Source organism: Pyxicephalus adspersus, chromosome 1, assembly GCF_032062135.1.
Source record: "Pyxicephalus adspersus chromosome 1, UCB_Pads_2.0, whole genome shotgun sequence".
NCBI lineage: Eukaryota > Metazoa > Chordata > Amphibia > Anura > Pyxicephalidae > Pyxicephalus > Pyxicephalus adspersus.
Window position 1 is genome coordinate 149,569,570 of NC_092858.1, and position 23,207 is coordinate 149,592,776.

A 23,207-nucleotide genomic window follows, 5' to 3' on the forward strand; every position below is an offset into this window, starting at 1 on the left:
ATCGTGCAGTCTTTTGTCGTTGGAAAGGATCGTGAAAGATCCACTCCAACGACAATAATTGCTGATGTGTATGCAGCTTAGGTGACAGCTCTCTTCAGAGCTGTCAATTCTTTAACCTCCATGTCACCACCCCATTTCCTACCTGTTCTTTCATAGCAAAACCACCACATTGCTACACCCTCCTATCCTGTACTGTAAGCCTGATTTCAACTCTTAGGTGGTATGTGATGACTGTATAAAGAAAAAAAAAGTTTGTACTACAAAGTGCACTAAGACGTGAATTCATGAAATCCAAGGAAAAATAAATGTGAGCTGTATGGTAGATTTATTATTATTATTAATAAACAGGATTTATATAGCGCCAACATATTACGCAGCGCTGTACATTAAATAGGTTATGTAACAGACAGCAGATATACTTCTGCAGATTTTGATCAGGAAAAAAACAGATTTGCCAAGAGATCACACAGTCTCGCACTTAACAGAAGTCTCTCTAGATCAACATACAGTTCAGTCTTCTTTAGGGAGTAGAATTTCGCTCATCTGCTTGTCGGACACTGTCATTTCCTGGCACACTCCTAGGGCCTGGCTAAGGTAGACGGCAAGGATATGTTTGCACTGCAAAGAAGGGCAAAGAGAAGTATGTCTTAAAAGCATAATAGGTTTCAGAGATTTGTAGCGCTAGTTCACATTAATTATAAAGGTATATTCAAAAAGAAAGATCTAATAACAAATAAGGTGGTTTCTTGCTATGACCTGCACAAGTGTGAATGGGGTCAACAGAGGTCAAGAGACAGACAGAACTGTTAATACTTCAGGGTGAACCAACAAGACCAGACAGCAGTAGCAAATGCAGAATATTATCTTACCACTAGGAGATCTGCATTGTTAAATATTACTGGGCACAACTGCTTTTTTAACATGTGCCTCTGTCTGTAAGAGCCATAAAAAAAAAAATCCAAACAGCGAACTACACTGTCCACCACCTCAATAGGAGCACATCAACATGGCCCATTAATGCTAGGGAACACTGCAATTTTTCTAGTCTGCATGTTTGTTTGAGTTTGTGTAAATGCTCTTGTCTGTGTATCAAATATACTAGGTAGGTCTTAATTATTTGTCGACATTTGAAACATTCTACAATGATGTATTATGCATGCTAATATACCAAGAACTTAAAAAAAAATATATATATATATATACATACCGTGTATATATATAGCTTAAAAAAAATATATATATATATATTATATTATATTTTTTAATTATTATTTATATTATTAAATATTATATTATTATATTAATAAATGTATATTTTTTTTATTTAAATTTATTTATTTTTCTGGTGCTGGTAATCTGGTAATATATATAATTGCTGCACCTCCAAAAATTAATACATTTATAGGATACTAACCAAAAATTAAAGTAACTAGAACAGGAGTATTGTGCTAATTTAGATCTATTGACCATTGAAACTCTAAAATAATGTGGTTACATTTACCTATTTTGCACATAGTATCAAAACCATTGTCTTTTCAGTGCTAAATGTAATATACTGTGCTTGGCTTGCCATACAGATTAAATGAATAATATACTTCTAGTCCCAGACTGATTATGTTTTTCCAAATCAGCATCAAGTGCATGTTATTGTAAATTCCATCTCCCAGTGTGGTGTTGTGGATCAATGAATGCACATTGGTAAAAATCATATATCTATCTTGCAGTGATGTCCTAAATCTGTCCTCACTCCTAGCTGCTCATTCACATACTTGACCATAGAGAATGAGGGATGACAACTGTATTTTATATTGAAATCTATATACAATAGAACGAATAGTTCAATATCCCCATTATTGTGTGTAGAATAGTACTAAAATTTAGTTATTCACTGCAGCACAAGTAACCTGTGAGGCTACTTGTGCTGCAGTGAATACCTAAATTTTACAATTGAGAATTTAAAATAAAATAGTAATAGGTGAATATTTCTGAACACTATGTCTTGGTGCAACAGTTTATCAAACCTCTATTCTCTGTAAAACAAATACAACTAATTTTAATGTTTTCTGCTTAGAATGTGACTAACTGGTACTTCATATACAGAACACTCACATATATGATATTTTTGTTTTCAATTTGGGGTAGATAGCCTCCTACATGCCTACTGCAAACTTGTAGTTCTCTCCAGCCTTGAAAAGAATGTCCCTTTATTACAAGTGTCTCCCATCAACTTATCCATTTGGCCATTAATACTACAGAATTTACAGAATCAACAGAACTAAAGAAGCTTCATAGATAAGTACTAAAATTCATTCACCATTACAAAAAAAAATTAGTTGAACCATCTCTTAGGCACTTTACAATAAAGAAAAATAGAATGAAACATCAGGTGTACTTGGGTGTTGCCGGCAGCATAAGGAAATTGTAGTGACGCCAGTTGAACCAAACTTTGCCAACAATGCTCCTGGCACTGTCTATTTTCTGTTCAAATGTACCTAATTTACCAAGGTATTTGATGAATAATGTACTTTTCTTTAAACAGTAATTAGAAGTAATGTTTACACAGGCTGGTTGTGACACCGATACCATGCATACCTCAGACACACCTGATTGGGTGACACACCTGGCAAATTCTCTTTAAAGCTAAAAATATAGAAGATTTAGGCTAAGGGTTTACAGCTTGCGAATATGTCTAAATTCTATTCACCTCTGATGTCAGTGCAGCTCCCGGAAACAGGTCTAGGATAACAAATGGGTACAGCTAAATCTGTATTATATATCAAACAAAACTGCACCTACATGATTCCCATGGAAACCATGTTCCATACACTGATTAAAACAAATTGTATATTCTTAATGTTTTGCTTTCCAAAGGATTTGAACTTCTATCTATGATTTACATACCTATGCCATACTGTAAAGCCATGATGATGGCCTCACCCTTTTCTTTGTTTCCTTCCCTAATACTGTCCTAGATCACCTGCCTACCTATTGATGATGCTGATTTACTGTCCACTGAGTAGACTAGAAATGGGGCAACTGAAAATGGTTCAAGCCAAATTACCTGCCTGACTAAGAAGTGGATTAAGACACAGCCAAGTTACCTGCCTGAGTTTGTAAAATACATAACTGGCTGAACATAATTTAAACTGGCAGGTTCAAAAGTTCACATGTGTTTTTCAACGATATATTTGGCTGTTTGGTTTAGGTGAAACTCCCAAGATAGAATCGAGTCAAAGTCAAAGGAACTAATCTCCCACTATGAACTTCTGAGATTCAGAGAGGTGGTTATTACCGAAAGGGGCAGGCCACCTCTCTGAATCTCAGAAGTTCTGCAATAATTGCTCTTACCTACCTGTCCAGGGCCAAGCTGTCAAATTTGCACATGAACAGTTTATTTTGGTTGCCAAGTGATCCCAGCAATCCCAGGTTCCCTTGTGGATGCTGGGAATGAATGAACACCTACGTGCTACGTCATTCCGGCATGGCACAGCCATCAAATTGACCAAAAAAAAATAACACCTACGAGAAGTAGAGAACAGGGAAGATAGCAGTGCCCTGTGAAGGAACAGGATACCGTGGGTAGTGATAAGTTCAGTTCTGCTTTAAGTTGTGCAACCTTAGCAAAGAGTGAAATCTAGAGAAGAGACTTTACCATTGTGTCCCTGACCATCGCTAGAAGCCTATCAGTGATTGAACCTGATGGTAATCACCCAACAGGCAAATACTACAATTTACATGAATGATTGCCATGTCTTTTCATTTGGACGGTTACTAAGTCAGAATAAATCAAGCTATCAGTTTAACTGTATATAGTATTGTGGGTCTGTTATTAAGATGTTAGCTAGTATGATATAAGAAGCAGTTGTGCAATTGCTTTCTATAAACATGAATGTTTTCTTGTGGGGTCCCAGATCAGTTTAGTTCCCACACATGTGGCCTCGTTGTATTTTACAGTTATTTTGTGTCAAGAATAACAATATGCTATGTGCAAGGATTTGTTCTCTCATATATGGTTCACTGGTTCTCAGGGATTGAGGCTCCAGACAGATGACATACTGCAGCTGGACTTTCTCTTTATGGCTACCAATATGTTTCAGGCTGACACAAATCGAGCTGTTATTCACCCTGTCACCATAGCAATGGCTGTCAATAAGGCCAGCCAAATGGCCTTAATGAACTCAGATTTTTCTTTTTCACTGAACATTTCTTAATGTCTTACTTATGGCATTAAATTACATTGATATTATAAGCAGGAAGAATTTGATGTCCAAATGATGTATTCACTTTAATTCTATATTGATCAAGCCCTCAAGCAAGGCTTATTTACTATGTCACGTGGAAGGGAATTATTTCATTAGTGTGATGACTACTGCCAGGCACAGCATAGAGCACAGTATTAACAAATTATAACAGCTTATAACATAAGAGCTATAAAATAATGCCTTAGGCATATAGGGAGAAAGCACATTAGGTTTTAAGGCACAAAATCAAACTTCTATATATAGACTGCCACTGTAAATAATAGGATAATACAAGACAGCCTCCACCTAAAACAATTCTGCAGGAGACCAATGTAAAACATTATTCTAATGTAATCAAGGGCATATTTTCCACAGATGTAAATATTGTCTGTTTCTATACTACATGCAACATTCCAAACGCTTTCATCCATCAATAATATCAACAAATAAAAGTGTTTTTTTGCAATGAGCTACCAAGTGATAGTGAAAATTATTGATGGAAAATGATCGATGGAAAAACACTTTTTTGACTGGTTCAAACTTAGTGTCTAATCGTCTGAAAAGCAGTTGTTTGTGGGCTTGTACGGACCACCCAATCTCTGCCATGCAGTCTCTGGTTCTGCTTAGGCCAGCCTAAATGGAAGCAGAGGCTGCCCTGCCATCTACTGCTTTTCAGGTTTACTGAACTGCATGTATAGATTTTCCAAAATATAAATCTTCACCTCACAGCTCTACAAAACAGTGACTTCATTCCGTGTTCTACCCCACTACGCCAGGACTGACTGTAACTACACTGCCCCCCAGTTCTGACCCGACTGCACCCAAAAAAGTAAAGCTTTGTACAGACATCAAATTTCTGTCACTAGAGTGCTGTACACACTAAAACTAATCCCTTCTATAGGGAGGAGAAGAGGAAGGCAAGCAGGAAGCACCCCGCTGCATCCCATCCAAGAGAAATCATGGCAGCTGTTCTTGTCAGTCATTTAGTGACAGGGACTCACTGCAGATGCACAATTTTTTTTTTCCAAAACACAATCACTATTTTTTGTCATGGGTAACGATTATCTACCTTGTGTATGTAGCTTAAGTCTCAAAAAAAGACTCAATAATGTGTAAATTTATTGTCAGGTTTGTACTGCTGTCTGGGGTTTCACCAGGGACTTTCAGTCTATTAAATATCACTATGGAGACCCAAAAATGTATTGTGAGGCCCTATATATATCACTTACCAGCATGCTGTCACCTCTCCGGAGCACAGAAAAAGTGAAGGCAGGACAGGAACAGTAGTGGCATGCCTTGTAGCATATGTAGAGCTTTCCAGAGCTCCCCGTAACCTAATTCAAGACAACAAAGTAGCTTGTCAGACAGTTTTCAATTTTTATTAATACTTTAGCTCAAAAGAATAATAATATATGCATTATGTATACGATCATAGTACCAAAACTCTAATGGCCTGCACTGTAATAAACTCTAATAATGTCTCAGACTGCCTGAGTTTGATATACACTTTACATAAGGACACAGTGCCATCTAGTGGTGTAATCCAATCATAAACTCAGATTTGTTTCTCTTTTGGCATATTTAGGTAAAAAAAAAAAAAAAGGGTTTATACTCAGGTATATACATATATCATTTGTATGTAGGTCACGCAATAAGAACTGGGTATACAGGATGATTAAAATATGAGTTTTTTTTGTTCCCAAAGGGTACAGTAGAATACAGACTAGCAGGAGCATCCCAATAGTGGTCTTAGGCTTCAAAAATATTTTTAAATGTACTCAACCAAGACTAAATTTTTTTAGAACTTAAAAGGAGGTTTTTTATTTGGACCATTTTTTACCTCCCAAGATCGTGTCTTATTATTTTATACACAAGAGAATTCAATGAACTCCAATACCAATGTGTATGCATATTCTATTGATTTACCTGCAATGCAGCACACATAGTCCAACATTAAGCTAAAGAAGCATGGAAGAGAAATGTAGTGAATTTGGTAAAAAAAAAAGCAGTAAAGTCCAACCACATGTGTTACTTTTAAAGCAGAACATCTGATTGGCTACTATGAAACACACCCCACTTCTTTCCCAGTAATTATATGTTTCAAAATTCCTGCACAATGTTATTTAATTTTCTGTTCTATGTGAATGATCTGCAGCAAGTTTGGCTTCAGCTCATGTCACACAGAGAAACTCTTCTTTCCCATTTACCATCCCCAGAGGACCAGGCGAGGAAATGTCTGACTGTTTACAGCTGCCAAGTTCTAATTCTGACTGCTGGCAGGAAGTCAAGTCTTGCTCTGCATATGGCGATGCTTGAAAAATGTTTACAAGCACATAGATCTACACAACTAAAGGAGACAAAGCAGCAGCCGCCTAGTTTGTGGGAATGTATTACATGACTGTAATACCTGGTTTTGTACCATTTCAAAAGAAACCGGAATAGTCCTGCAGACAGCAAAACATTTAATCTGGTCAATCCCGTACTGCTAATAACAAAGTTTTATTTTTAGGAACAGAAAATGTTATTTCAAACAAAATTTTACAGGAAACTATTTAAGTAAAACATTCAAATTAAAACAAACAGTTAAGGATTACAAACAGCAACGCTAATAGTTCTAGGTTTTATTTATAACGTTTTGAAATACTTCTATCAAGCCTGGATTATATATAAATCAGTCTCATACACTGTGCATTTCAGAAAAACAACCTTCCCAATGTGGAAAATAATGGAATAATGTAATTTGCAGACCTTTTGTATGAAAGTGCCAATTTTCCCCCTGATGACTCATCAAATAGAAACCTGCCCTGGAAAATAACTGCTGGATTCTAGAAGTGTTAATCCAACTGATAGCTATGGAAAATGAAGGATGGCTCCGCATCCTGTGAATGTGCCTACAAGTTCTGTAACAATCCTCCTTGGCAGTTCGTAGCTCAAACTGTTACTAGCCCTGAACATTTAGGTAAAACTGGGTTCCCAGAAATACTGTCTAGAATCTAAATATTTCTAAAAGTATGGAGGGGTATAAGGCAAAACCTTATTGTAAATATTTTCAATCATACTGTCTATTTGAATAGAGAAGGTATAGTTATGCTAGGTTGTGGTGCATTTACTACCTCCTCATGCCAGAAAACACTGCCTCTCGGGAGACACTACACAATAGCGTCTCCCTGGGGCAGATCCACAGGAAAGGAATAGGGACGTCAGCAAAAGGTACTAGTACTGTTCATTGCCACCAGCTGTCAAATGTGCAGGCTGAGGTAGGTGTAAACTTGTCCTTGCCCATTTCAGTACTTCAGCCACCTCTGGTTGGCAATTGACCACTATGTACCATCATTCAGAACTCTTCACTGTATTTCTGCCACGATTCCTCTTCTCTTTGATGATTGAACTCGACCCTATTTTTTTGTGGCTGCCCACTTTTTGACCATCCGGCTACAACCTTCACCCACCTGGCTAAAAGTAATCTCTGGGAAGGACACTGGTTGTATGCTTCTGAGAAAAATTATGTGGAGAGAAGAGCAGCAGAATTCTTGCAAGAAGACACACTTCCAATGGACTGAAGTGTCTTTTCGCTCAATTTTGCCTGCTCCAGATGAATCTTACAGTGACATCACACCAATCAATTTGGAAGGGCTTGGTATAATTTTTTTTACCTATTAAGATTTGGTGATTTGAAAAGTGGGCCCAGAAACTGCCTTTTTTTAGTGAAAGGTTACAGTCTTAATAACTATGTAACCATGGTAAAATACAATGGAATACATGGCATTAGCTTTATCTAGTGGTAGTCACATTCAACTGGACTTGTTCTTGTAATGTAAATCCTTCCAAGCTGCTTCTTCGGTTCTTGAAAATGCAGCCTGAGAAACATATTCAGCATTACAAGAACAAGTTGAATGTGTCTATCTACTACTAGATAAGCAAAGAACTGGATAAATGGGAACCCTTACAGAGATACTGGCATTAGCATTAGTTGTGCTCAGGACTTCCTCCAGTTCTCCAGTTCAGCTCAACCCTATCTTCTCTCCCACTAGGTGTGTTGACTACACACAGGTTAGATAATGGATTCAAATAAAAGGCATCTCTATAACAATGTTGACTTGATATTTGCACAACAGGGAGAAGTTGAAATATACTAAATATATAATACCAACAAAAATATTTATTTAACATTATAAAAATGTCACTACCCACAGAGAAGAACCTGTTCCACCACACACCACCCGCGTGAAACTTAAGGATGATTCAATGGTTACTAGCATACCTCAAAGTTGGTGTATCAACCAGTGTCAATAAAATGTCAGGTAAATGTCATCTGAATGTAGATTTAATCCTCTAATAAAGTTCTTTTTGCAACATTCCCACCTATAAGTTTCAAGTTAGAGAATTGTGATTGTTTTCAAAGATTCTTTTACTTTTGTATAATTTGTAAATATAGCACTATAATAAAAGAACACCGAAATGTGCCATGTAGCAAAAATAATTGCCCATCCTATCCTTCCCTCCCCCTCTAACCCATCCCATACTGGTTCAATCATTCTAACCTGGTTAAGGATGATATACTCACCTTAATTTGTCGGGGTCTCTTTCGAGCACTGGGGACCTCAGATCCAAACGCCCTGGAATGCCCATGTTGGCTGGTTCCTCCTGCATTGATCTCACACCTCCACAGTCTTCTCAAGGGATCTTACCACTAGACAGTGAATAGGACGTGTTCACTCTCTGCAAGCAGTGATGTGGTAACCTGTCATATCAATACTTTGATTTCAAATCTGACCCAGAACAAGTATAGAGATAAGTAGTTCTGACATCATTTATAGAATGCTGGTCCCAGGACAGTGGCTTAAACATACAGAAATCAGTCTAAGCCAGGCATTTAGCATTTTTAAAAGGAGGAGCACACCCTCCCTGACATATCCAGCCACTTGTACTATGAAGTAATTCATTCACAAAAATTCTGTGTAAACCATGTAAAAGCTTTATTTAGCATAGACTGGGCATAGGTTCACAAACATTTTATGGCAAGCAAATCAGATGAAAATAAAAAGATTATTCTATACGTAATTCAAAACAGCTCTTTAATGGAAGTCAAAATATTCCAGAATAGTTTCACAATTTTGCTTTGCCTGCAATAGTAAACTTACATTAATTCTGGCTAAAGAATGTAATATAATCGCACAGGGAAATAATTCACAGGATGAATTAATCCTCAATTGTTCTCATAACAGTGTCTAGAGCAAACAGTAACAATCTCTTTTGTCGCCTACCAGGAGTGCCAAGTTTGTATGTGTAAAGAAGGATTTCAGTACTTGGGCCAGCTCCCAAACTGAGAAATCTGTGTGGCTCCTGTCATTCTCTGCTGGTCACATGACGCCAAGAAACAAGTATGCACAGGACTACAAAAACACATAATTGCTCCCATCACCCAAATATTATGCGTTAGTTGGATTTCAACAGCGATCATCAATCCTAAAAATATTACCTTATTTTTAAAAAGCAAACTTTTCACTTACACATAACAGTATAATCTAGAAGAAAACATATTATGACAAAAAAACTCAAAACACACAATTTATTTTAGTGTCTACAAAAAAAGTTTGGTTAAGGTCGAAATAACAATAACTTAAGTGGAACTAAACAAGCAAAACAAAATCTTATCCCCAGACAGGTCCTTCATTGCAGAAGGGACAGGTGATGTTTCTACAATAAGCTTACTTACCTGATCATATTTATTTTTATATAAACTCGCCATCCACGCTATCAGGGGCAGTTCTGCCTTAAGAAGGCCTCCTTTGTTCTCACAAAAGGAGTATAGCCCAGTCCAGTTTATTGGACATTGGTGTAAGCGCATTAACATTTTAGTGTAAGACATAAAGGGTTAATTTGTGTTGCCTCTCCAAACTAGCTTGTTCCCTATGGCTTTAACAGTCAACAACTTAGCATTTATTTAAGGATCTACAGTGATTAATGATGCTGGCCTATGAGATCTTTGTTCTCCCCATAGAATATGATGTTAAAGAATCCTGGGAATAGGGTATTCTGAATGTATTTTTATCCTTATTTTGATTTAAAGTTAATGTAAAGCTTAATTAGAAGTATCTGGGCTTTGGGATATAGAAGAAAGGAATTGGAAGGTCTGTATATTTTTTTACAGAGGATTTCTTCCTCACTATTTGCCCTGGGGACCACAATCACAACGTGACATGAAATCTTCCAATGGGGACACCCCAGCTCACAGTACATTAGTGTGGTGCTCAGTGGGAAGAATGTGTCTTACAATGCTGGCAAATGAGAAGAATTTCACCCTTACACATAGCCAAAAAGATCATTGGTGACCTGAGAGGTGCAAATTGTTCAAGGAACCCCTAGCAACCACCTGATGAACCCTAGGGTTCCACGTGTTGAGAAACACTTGTCTAGTAGCATCGACAAAGAAAAATATCACTCATAATTATTAGCTTGAAAATATAAGCATAATGATACTATTGTTGTTGGGGGGGGGTATTATTATATAAAGTTCTCAAACAGGGTGTCACAATAATTAGTACTAATACTTTTCTGAGCTGTTTCTAAGATGTTCCAAGTTGCCTTTGTATTCACATTGACTTCAATAAGTGCAAAAAAAAATACCTGGTGATTCTGGTAAAAATCCAATTTGCTGTGATCTTTTAGTCTACTTCACTCAGTTAAAACAACCTTTCTCGCGAATATACATACGCCTGTATTTTTGTCCCCCCCATTTGCCCTCAAGAGAGGAACGAGACAGGGATGCCCTTTATCCCCCCTTTTGTTCAATCTCGCGATGGAACCGTTAATTAGGCATTTGGATAGTACCCCTCTTCTGCATGGCATAGAGGTTTATAATACCGATTTTTTTGTGTCATGTTACCCTACTGGTTTTGCTTGTTTACTTGTCTCTGTAAATTTGAAAAAATTTAATAAAAACATTTTGAAAAAAAAAAAAACAACCTTTCTCAACCATTTTAACATAGGGCACCCTTAAAAACACTTTTAGGTCTCCAGGGAACCTCCTACAATAATTACTATATCTACAGCTCACAGTATATTAGCATGGTGGTCAGTGGGAAGAATGTCACCCTTAAAAATAGCCAAAAAGATCATTGGCCTAAAGCCTAGACTAGCCTAAAACACACAAACTATGTCTTTCTGGACCATAAAACACCTCAACCTATGGTTGTTAAGATAAGGAGAGAAAATGGGGTTGTGTGGTACTAAACACTCTTGGTCTTAGGGTGATAGCCTTGCTTCTCCATAAATATATATATATATATATATACACATATACACATACACAGTATGCAAAAAGTATTGCCACATAGGGCTTACCGCCTTGATCATCAGGAGAGATTAAAGGTGCATTGCTGCAATGTATTAATTTTTTTCTTGGGTTAAGATACATTTTAAATACATCTAGACTGTCACAGGGTCACCAATTTATTTTATTAAGAAAAAAAGTAATCCAATGAAAATCAGCACATGCCAACATCAACAGACGATGTTCACTTCACGTTAAAAACAAATTACATCCAGATAAATCAACTCACTATCTACATCAAAAGCCTGATCTAAAAGTTGGAAAGAGCAATGACTTTGGATGGGATAAAATATTGTATATAAGCATCTAATGGTAACGATCTTTTGAACTGTGAACAGAGTACACAAATGTCAGCAAAAAACATACGTCCTTTAATCCCATAACAATTTAATACAAATCTGCAGTGACAGAAAGCAAATCCACTTGGACATATATAATGTATGGTGGGTCTTATGTAAGGAAACAAACTGACCTACATTTATCCTTAATGGGCTATACATGGTCCTTCACCCGGAACTCACCATTCAGCATTACAATTCCAAAGCCTCTAATGGCCGCTGATGTTCTGACATTAAACTTTTCATGGCTTGGGATGGGTCCTAAGGCTGACAATTACAGATGAAGTCAAATTAAATTGCATCTGCCTTTCTCTGAGGCTTTAGACTTGTACAGACAGCCTAGCTACTAGAGGTGCAAGCGGTAGTTGGGACTATCCATTCATAATTTCCATGACTACATTAAACGACTTGCACAAGATAAAAAACCTTACACAAGAATTATTGTTTTTTTTTTTTTTAATAAAATTTTGATACAGATGGCTTATTGTTTATTAGGCTGTAGAGTATAATGTTTACAATTCTGCTTCAACCGTGAAATTATGATGGGCGTACCGATTCTAATGTACATACTGCAGCATTAACATACACACATAATGCAAAATAAACAGTCAGGCCTCTGTTTATCATAAACCTATTAACAAGGCTGCATTGCTTTGTTTTTTCAAACATTCCCACGGGTCTGATACGGAGGAAGATGCCCCCGGAAAAAGAGATTTAAAGATATGGCTAAGAACTGGTGTTGTGTATACTGTGTTGTGAAATGCAGTAGTTACACAGGAGGAAAAAAACGCAAAAAAACAAAACAAAAAATAAAATGTATACACCGCTGCCTTACAACAAAGAACACACAAGTACTGGTAACAAAGATCTAATATTGGGACAAACATTCAAAGGTGAATTCCAAGCAGATCTATTATTCTGGCTTCGTAAAGCATTCCTTACTGCAATCACCTTTCAAAACACAAAAGCTTGACCAATCTCCCCTTTAAGGCTGACCAGTCTACACCATGTTTTCTCACTGAACAAGGCAATTGATTTTGTTGCTATCCCACCTACGTTAACTGATCTTCCGCCTGTGCAGTGTGGGATTGGGTGGCATAGGAAGAAGACGGAAGAAGGAGAAAGAAGATGGCGGCACCACCCCAATTCAGGAAAGCTTCACATGGCAGCGGCACATTATCTCTTAATTCTCTGTCACCCTGCATTTCTTCCAATCAGCATGCTTCTTTCAGCATGTGAACTAATTGATTCTTTACAAATTTTTCTTTCTCTCACACATGTCCTGCTGTAAAGCCAATGCTGATATCAGGTAAAGCTACTTAAACTGCTTGCATTTAAAATTACATTTAGTGATGTACTAATAATTAAAGAGCTGCAATTATTGTTGGGGGTTTAAAGCATAGGATAAATTAGGACAAGATACATGCCTACAGATCATCTATAGGTCACCATTTTCTTACACTTCCTTTCCCACTTATTGTTTTTTTGGATTTCTTTAAGAAGGAAACAGGAGCTGCAGGGAGTATAGAGGTCAATGGCTTCAGCTTTCTTCAAACTTGACCCATATCCCTGACATAATTGTAAGCCCATGTATACATATTAAAATCTGTTGTACGTTGATAGTATCTTTCTTTTAACTTTTGTCACAGAGGAAGGCTCATCAGCAAAAATAAAGAATGGCAAAGCAGTGACAGGAAGGAATGACATTCTTTTGGTGTCTGTTGCTCTAAGGTCATGAACATGGGAAATGGGGATGTAATAAGAATTTGACATAGTTTTCAGCATGAACTTCAAAAAGGTAACACTTTTTTCATGTGGATCATTTGCACTAACCTCACCTAATTGATTCTCTTAAATCCAGAAGTGATGACCATAACACCTAACTCTGGTTAAACACTTCTCAGCTACAACAGCAGTTTTTTTTCTTTTGATAGAGAATGTTTAAAACAAAAATAAATAAAAAGCTATCATACCCCTGGCAAGAGGCAATGTTTGCCTCATGTCCTTTAATGATCACAGAGAGGTTAGTCTACATGTTGAAGCAGGAAGAAAGCCTTCTGTTTAGATATGTTGCTGCCATAGTGCACACATAAAACAATGTCATGCTGGTTCCTGGTGATTTTTTTTTCTTTTGGCTCTACAATGCACCATATGGTGTAGATCTTGAATTTTGTGTGTGCAGGAGTTACATTATCAGTGGCCATCTGATGACCGAAGAGGATCTCCGTACAGCTGGAGTTCCATCAAGGAGACACTGGGAAGATGGTGGCTTCTTGGATCTTGGACGTATTATCACTGCATGGCGCCTGCACATTGGTAAGCCTATGCCCTAATCGCTAAGCATGTTGTGCATACTTGCTGATTATGGTATGCGCTCACCGCCCAACAACATTTCCCCCTTGTTAAACCAAACTCATGAAAGTTCAGAAAAACAATTAACTAGCCCCACACCTAAATGTCTATGGTGATTCAAAAAATATTTTACTTACCTTTTCCCACACACCCCTGCGACTTGTCCCTCGCAGCCTGTTCCATTAGCGGATCTTGGTTGGAGCTGCACACACGAACATCATCCCCTACAATGCAAGGGCAACCTGAATTGTAGATGAAGAACGTCAAGGGCCTGATCATAGATTAAGAGAAGGAGCACACTGGCCATGAGAAGTGAGGTAAGTATTAGTAAGTTTACATCAGCCCTAGACTAAAACAAGTATTTAATTCTTGCAGGGGATGGATTTAATAAAACTTACTGAACATTTATATTTTGAGCTTTTGGGAAACAGTCAATTTGTTGGGTTTACTTATATTTCAATGATAAGAAAAATAAGAAAATAAGCCACTAAAAAAAAAAAAACTATTGCTAAAATGTATAAATCATTAACTACTCACATTTACAAAAATAGAATTATTTTTGCTATAGTGGTCCTTTAAAAGAATGTATACCTTTTGTCACTGTAATACAACTTGTCTTTATATTGTATCTATTGTTCTAATTGTCTATCAGCCATTTATCAGCGAATGACCATAATCATTGTGCCGAGTATGAAATACTTATGATTTATACTTTAAGGCATACAAATTAAATTCTCCATTACAAAAGGCAAAATATACACATTTTGCCTTGGGAACACTGGAGACCTTGTACAGAAATATAACTTCAAAGGCACAAAGTATACCCTGAGATACCTTAGATCAGGGGTGTCAAACCCAAACAGACAGAGGGCCAAAATCAAAAACCTAGACTAAGTTGGGCGTCAAACCCGAAATCCACTAAAAAAATTGAAGTTTCTCCTTCTCACCAGATACAAAACCTTCCCACACGGAAACAAAGATGTCCCGCTCAACACTTAATCGGGCACAAGCCCACAGCAGAGAAAGAGGCCTAAGATTTTTTTTTACATTTTAAACTCCAAAAAATTTTCTTATATCAAAATGATCTACTAACAATAAAAATGCTAAACATATATTTATTTATATATACCCCGAGTATGACACAGAAGTGAACGGAGCTAATGAGAAATTAAATGGCAGAACATTGAATAGACATTGCACTACAAGACTATAGTGACAGGAAAGCTACAGCTCACCTGTCAAAGAAGAATGATGTGCTGCCCTCTTTGCCTCCCTCACCACTCCCCATTGTTACATGGAGCCTTCTCACACAGAAAGACATCCCCAGCATCCCTATAGATGTGCAGCTGGGCTTTTGCATTTGCCTTTGTTTTTTTGCCTTGCTTTACATTTGCCTGTAAATGATGTGTGAGAAGGGCCGGGGAGGGGCAGAGATCTCTCACACGAGTGATGCCGAGACTACAATTCCCGACATTATTTGCGTCTATAGAACAGAACAACAGGGGCCACACCGTGATGCAAGTAATGACGGGAATTGTAGTAGCGGTATCACTCACTGCGATACCTAGTAGCAGGAGGGCCAGATGCAATTCACCTTTAGAATTCCTTGGGGGGCCAAAAATAAAAGGACATTGCGGGCCAGATTTGAGTTCGACACCCCTGCCCTAGATGATAGATCTATATACTGTATTCTCACCCTTGCTGCAAAGGCAATACTGTCTTTAAGCATTTCTAATTACAAATGCTATTTTAATAACTGGCCACTAAGAATTTTTTGCAGCCAAACCGTGTGACTGTTTAATGCCTCGTCAGCTGTTATTTCATACAGCTATCATAAGCAACATTCCAATTTGCTGCACTGTTTGTAAAAATCATAACAATATTACATTTGTCAAAATACAGAACACCCATGTACACTAGGCACATTTGGAAAGTTTTTGTACAATATGCAACTTTGTATGCTAATATTTGTAGATCAAATTAAGGCAACAAATTAACACAATGGAGTGCCTAAGTTTTGTCAGAAAATTTTACAACTGTAGTTAAGTGAAAAATTTCAGTGTGTTTATCGTAACTTGCTTTCTGTGTAATCCACTGGAGTGACAGCACAGACTGCTCTATAGCTGTGCAGTGAAACTCCTCTCTGTTTCAGCATCTGCTGTGATATTCTAACTTCCCAAGTAGGTTTGAATCTGAATGGCAGCTATTTGACTTTATGTACATGAGGCACATCAAGAGCCCTGTGGAATGTGTTCTAATATCATAAGCAGGCACCTTCAAGGGTCTACAGTAGTTTGTCACGTTAGAATTTTTTTTTTAGGTGCACTGCAAAAATTCTTTTAAATCAGTTTGAAATGCATAAAGAGAATAAAACTTACGTGTTCAAGTATTTACTTTCATTCAGACAAACCTTTAGTGTTCCAGTTCACCCCAACCACTTGGTTTGGTAATCTGATAATCTTAATGATCAATTAACTGAAACTCTCATGTAATTGGCTCTCAGACCAGCCCCCTCAAAAAATCTAAGTATTAGCTTGGTGCACTGTATTGTCAGAATTTCAATGTTTTGTGCATTACTCCCTGGGGCTTCCATGCATTCTCATGCCCTGAAAAATCAGTATTTAGGACCTACACTGCTTTCCTGGCTAGTCACAATTGGATATGGGCTTTCTTTCTACTGCTGCCATTATACTGTATCCAGTAAATCTATTGCCCACAATTTCAGCATCTTAAAAACATAGTGTTGCTTTAAAGTAGAGGTTCTGAATTATGTGTAGCCATAGCTCATGAGGGTATAGGAACCAAATAATAAAGGTATAAGGCTGGATCTCTAAAGCGACGTTTTTTCTTCAATAATCTCTCCTACCTGCCTGATAGCTCGCAGGTTTCTGGCAAAAAAGGCTGAGCTGAGCATGCACTGTGCCAGCTTTGGTTGCCAGGATTTCCAAAATTCTGTGCATTCCTGGGAATGAATGCACTCCTCCACGCTTACACAGGAGTTATGTCCTCCTGGCCAATCAAGATGGTTGGGAATCGCAAGGAAGAAGAAAAGAAAGAAGATGGTGGCTCCATGCGTGGGAACGGGGACAGGTGAGTACATCGGGTTTAGTTTCACTTTAAGCAACCCTGCTTTAAAGAACATATTTACAAGTAAAACAGTGATGCAAGAACCCGATTTATCTATTCCCTTACTTATAGTTGCATACAAAATCTAGGCCTGTAACACTAAACTTGTTGATACTCACATAGGCAGTCATTCAGTGCAGACTACTTTTAACAAGTGTTAAAGAATTTTACAAGTTTCTTCTTTGGAAAGCACTGAGGGTATGTCATATAAAATCTGGTAGCTTGCAGGATTAGCCGCAGATACAGCACTGAGCCAGACTGAAGAAATCTCCTGTCACATTTATTTATGGAAATATCCATCCACAGTACAATTTACAGCTTTGCTTTGTACACAGAGAGACGCAGAGCTTACGTTAGTTGATCAAACTGAAATTAGCTCAATCGTACTGAGTGTCAGGCTGTACTAGTGAGGGCAGGGTCACCTACTGTTTTTAGTCCTCTGACTAAGCAGACAAATAAATTGAAGCTCTGCTTATTTTTTTTTATTACAAAAGATTTATTGTATGTCTAAGCTAAATTGCAACATTGGGATATAGCAGATTAGGTAATTTGCTTAACAACCAGGAGAAATTCATGTAAAAGTGTAGGTCAATCACTGTGCTGCTTTTCTTTTTTTTTTGGCAAATCAAAGGCTAGGGTAGCTCAATACCAGTCTCAGCTCAAAGAATAGGGCTGAATGATGCTGGCTGTCCTCTAACCTGGACACTGATGACATTTAAGGATGGAAAATTAATACTGCAGGGGTCACTGTATTGTAGCATCGTTTTATTTACAATGCCTTTTTTGTTTTATTTTAGCTCCTAACTGACACTTTCCAAATATTGAATTAAGTGGATGCACTGATTCTTTTGTAAAGGAATATTTATTCCATACAAGATTTAGTTCCTTACTTTCACAATAAATGTAATAGCTGCACTGGAAGTCAGCCATGTTTCCCCTGAATTATTATGAAACCAAGTTAAATTGGATTATGGTTAATGATAGACTGTCTGGTATACTGAAAACCCCAATCTTGCCAATTTACATAGAACTTGGTGCTCAAGCATTCACTATGTCACTTTTATAGGAATAACCTGATGCATGAAGCTTTATAGATTTTGGAGTTGAAGTTCCCTATTCCCTTTTTTTGTTTTGTCATTATAGAAAAACTGTAATGTAATGCGATGTCTGATGCTACTTGAATTTCATTTTTTTGTTTTGCTAGGCCTTAATAAAAATACTGAAATGTAATATATTTTTTTAATAAACCAACATTGACCTCCATGCACAACATATCATCTGCACCAAAATTAACATCTAGTCTGTACAATCTGTTTTTAGATTCTCAGCTGCATGCCTTGTTGTTTTTTGTCTGGTGTTTTAGTTACAATATATTGATGATTATTAATTTTGAACCAATATCTGTGTGAAAGATATTGTAATTTAAAAGGCAAAATTAATTTTTGTACACCAGGGCACCTTACATAGGGTGATGGGCCAGTAGTCTTAGAAGCTGCTGGGCTCTTTGCTGCAAATTGTCACCAGATCATGGCCTTCAGGGGCACTTTATCGGAGAAGAAGGCACGGGGAGGCTTTAGTGTGAAGTCAGGTGGTGCCCAGAAGACAAGAAAAGAAGAATATGTTGAAAAGAGGTTAGATCCTGTGGAAGGTGGGACATTGTTCAAGGTCCAGGCAAATAGTTGGGGCAAGCAGCAGACAAACCATAATATAGGTCCAGGCAAATAGTTAAAGCAGGCGGCAGGAAAAGAGTAATCCAGGTCCAGGCAAATAGTTAAAACAGGCGGCAGGAAAAGAGTAATCCAGGTCCAGGCAAATGTATAAAGCAAAATAGTATACAAATGCTTATTAGCAAGGTAGCTGGTACAAAGTCGCATCACCAGCCACTATTACTACCAAAAATACTGAGTCTAAAACAGACTCTGCCCGGTTAAGGAGTCCATCCTCCCTGGCTGGATCTGTATGTGTCCACCGACATGCATTCCCAGGGAGTACAGCTAGTCGAGGATGTCCAGTGTGGGACGCCACAGCATAGTTTGGTTTGGCTGAGAGCACTGCAGGAACCTACAGATAGTACAACATTGTTACGCTTATACCATACCAGAATTACAAATTTACCAGAATAACAATTACGAATACCATTCAAAAAAACATGGTCTGGTAAAGGGGAGGTTAGACACCCACGCATTGGGTGACACTACTCCACCTACTCCTACTGGAGTTATGCAGCTACAGTTAGGTCCATAAATATTTGGACAGAGACAACTTTTTTTTAATTTTGGTTCTGTACATTACCACAATAAATTTTAAATGAAACAACTTTCAGCATTATTCCGTGGGTTGAACGAAAAGATTGCATAAAATGTGAACTAAAGTCTTTTTTAACACAATCACTTCATTTCAGGGGCTCAAAAGTAATTGGACAAATTACAAAGCTGAAAATAAAATGCTTATTTCTAATACTTGGTTGAAAACCCTTTGCTGGCAATGACAGCCTGTAGACTCATGAATATCACCAGATGCTGGGTTTCTTCCCTTTTAATGCTCTACCAGGCCTTTACTGCAGGGGCTTTCAATTGCTGTCTGTTTGTGGATCCTTCTGTCTCAAGTTTAGTCTTCAACAAGTGAAATGCATATTCAATTGGGTTCAGATCAGGTGACTGACTTTGTCATTCAAGAATATTCCACTGATTTGCTTTAATAAACTCCTGGGTTGCTTTGGCTGTATGTTTTGGGTCATTGTCCATCTGTAATATGAAACGCCTCCCAGTCAATTTGAGTGCATTTAGCTGGATTTGAGCAGACAATACGTCTCTGAACACCTCAGAATTCATTCGGCTGCTTCTGTCCTGTGTCACATCATGGATAAACACTAGTGTCCCACTGCCACTGGCAGCTATGCACACCCAAGCCATCACAATACCTCTGACCATGTTTTACAGATGATGTGCTATGCTTTGGATCATGGCCTGTTCCATGCCTTCTCCATACTTTTTTTGTACATCACTCTGGTAAAGGTTGATCTTGGTTTCATCTGTCATGTTTTTCCAGAACTGTGCTGCCTTTTTTTTAGATTTTTTTGTATAAAGTCTAATCTAGCCTTTCTATTCTTAAGGTGCTTGCACCTTGCAGTGCTCTCTCTGCATTTACTTTCATGCAGTCTTCTCTTTATGGTAGACTTGGATATCAATATGCCTACCTCCTGGAGAGTGTTGTTCACTTGGTTGGCTGTTGTGAAGGGGTTTCTCTTCACCATGGAAATAATTCTGCGATCATCCACCACTGTTGTCTTCCGTGGACGTCCAGGTCTTTTGGCGTTGCTGAGTACACCAGTGCTTTGCTTCTTTCTCATGATGTATCAAAGTGTAGATTTTGCCACTCCTAATATTGTAGTAAATTCTCAGATTTTTTGTTTCACCTGCATGGAGACCGCATGTTGTCTGTTCACAGCAAAATCTTCCACAAACAAGCATCACCCCCTCCCCCAAATCAACTCCAGGCCTTTTATCTGCCTAATTGATAATGATATGCGAAGAAATTGCCCACACCAGCCCATGAAAAATAGCCTTTGATTCAATTGTCCAATTACTTTTGAGCCCCTGAAATGAAGTGACTGTAGTTCAACTGCATCTGAGTTGTTGCATTTAAAATTAATTGTGGTAACGTACAGAACCAAGATTAGAAAAAAGTTATCTCTGTCCAAATATTTATACACCTAACTGTATAAGGTGAATGGTTCACTGCTTTTTATCTGGAGACATTGTAGTTAAGATGTTGCAGGGAGTGGCGTTAGCACAATTATCATTTCTAGATGTTCTTTTTAGGACAGCAAATGCAATATTTTAACAATATTTGTTACTCCAAAAAGAATTTGTGTTCTATTATACTTATGGTACTCACCAAAATGTTTTGGTTGCTTTAAATCCTTATCAATAATAAACCTAAGAAGAATCATGCTATAATTTTTTAAGTGTTAAGCAAAAAATAGTAGGTAATAGAAGGTTGTTAATGTGTGACCTGAATTATAGGTAGACTTTTAGAAGTATTTCTTAGAGACCATGACAACTACCTTACATACATACAGTCCTCAGCTCCCTCATTAAGTACACGGTTTGATGCTTGATTACACAAGACACCCTATGTGTTTTGTTGGAAGGAAATGCTGATAACTATCTGGAATGATAGCGTGCAGGACATTGGGTCAGCAGATGTGATGGTCACATGCCATGAGATCTCATACACAGGGGGTCTCCCGTCAGATTTCCGCTCGTTCAGATACACAGTTTTTTCAATACAAATAAACAGAACTGTTAAACATCATTCTGTGCTCACTCAGCCTGCCTACAGATACAAAAGGAGAACAGTTCACTCACTGAGCACTGAACTCTACAATACTTGGCTTCTTTCCAAAGCGACATTGGAAGTTTGTTTGCCATCTGCTTTTGTAATTAAATTAAGGCTACTGTCTACCATACTAACATGCCTAAAGAGCTTGTTTTTCTCTAATGCCGATGCGTCTAATAACACTTTCTTAAAGGGAAAACTGTCTTACTGTGTTTAAAATAAGATCTGTTAATATGTTGTGCTGGTGTTTAAAAAGATCTGTGTAAAGTGTATAAATATGAGTTCTATTTATAAATGCTAAGATTCAGACAATTTTTACCAAGGATTCACAAATTTTTTTAACTGAATCCAAAATACAATTTGGTATGCTGTATATATCTTGGGTGAAACATTTATAGACCTCTATATGTACACAGGGGGAGTCCTATTAACTCATCATACATACATGCCTCAACTCCTTTATAGAAGTACTGCCCATTATCTGAATACAAATCTATGAGCCAGCACATGAAGACTTTGGTTCCACAGCCTAAAAAGGTACAGTCTTCAGCCATGCAAAAATTGCATTCAAAGTAGGCCTCAAAGTAATACTTTGGGCAGGCAATGGACATTAAACTGATTATGTATTATGTATTAAACAATTATGTATTGACATAAGGTTAATACATTTTAAACAAGGCCTCACTGAGCCTTGCAGCTGCATATGTGAACCTCAAAATATTCAAGCATCTACTCAAGAGTTGCATTTGGCACTCTGCTCCTCAGCTCTGTGTACCTGCTCTATGTTATTAATTATATGAGAATGGAAAGTGAATATATTTTCTCTCAAAATTTGAAGATTAATTACTGAATGGTGCCTGCAGCTACAGAGGTCAGTGAAGATTTGTTTTAAATTATTTCTACTGCTTGTTATAATATGTTATTTTTGAATTCCCACAGTATAGTCACAGTTTTACTTTAAGCTTACTGTTCAAGATGTTCTCTACATATTAAGAAATACCCCATCACTATATCACTGCAAATGAGCAGTGTGAAGGAATTATTAAAGTGGGCCTTTTTTATTAAAAACAAAACAAAAACAGAATTTTTATCTTACATAAAAGAGTTGTCTACCTTTTTATGTAAAGTGAAGTTTCTGAGTTTAGGTACGCTTTAAGGGCCTGCTCTTCCCTGGCCAGATCCCGTTTTTTAGCCTGCTCCTTGCTGTGTTCTCTGATCCTGTTTTCTGTCCCGGACGCCTACCCTGTTTCTGAATAGCTGTTTACCTGGCCCAAGTTTGTTGTGTATTGGTATCAGTATTCTCATATTAGTTTAAGCTACGTACACACTTCCAATTATAATCGTTGGAAAACGAACGACAAACGATCCTGCACGATATCTACGAACAATCGTATAGCACCGATCCTGCACATAGAGATAACGACACGATCGTTCGTAGATATTGTACACACAATAGATACGATCGTTTGAGCGATA

The 23,207-nt window shown here is 37.6% G+C and overlaps 1 protein-coding gene across 3 annotated transcripts in view; it reads right to left on the reverse strand.

Annotated features, from left to right (window-relative positions):
• Nucleotides 1-313: 313 nt before the first annotated feature.
• Nucleotides 314-23,207, reverse strand: part of ZSWIM7 (zinc finger SWIM-type containing 7) — a 63,022-nt gene continuing 40,128 nt past the window's right edge. For all 3 annotated transcript variants that reach the window (XM_072430933.1, XM_072430916.1, XM_072430926.1), the window contains exons 5-6: nucleotides 5,471-5,575; nucleotides 314-618 (exon numbers count right to left, since the gene is read on the reverse strand). In XM_072430933.1, the coding sequence (XP_072287034.1) occupies nucleotides 511-618; nucleotides 5,471-5,575 (213 nt within the window). In that variant the 3' untranslated portion in view covers nucleotides 314-510. The remainder of the gene's footprint in view (nucleotides 619-5,470; nucleotides 5,576-23,207) is intronic.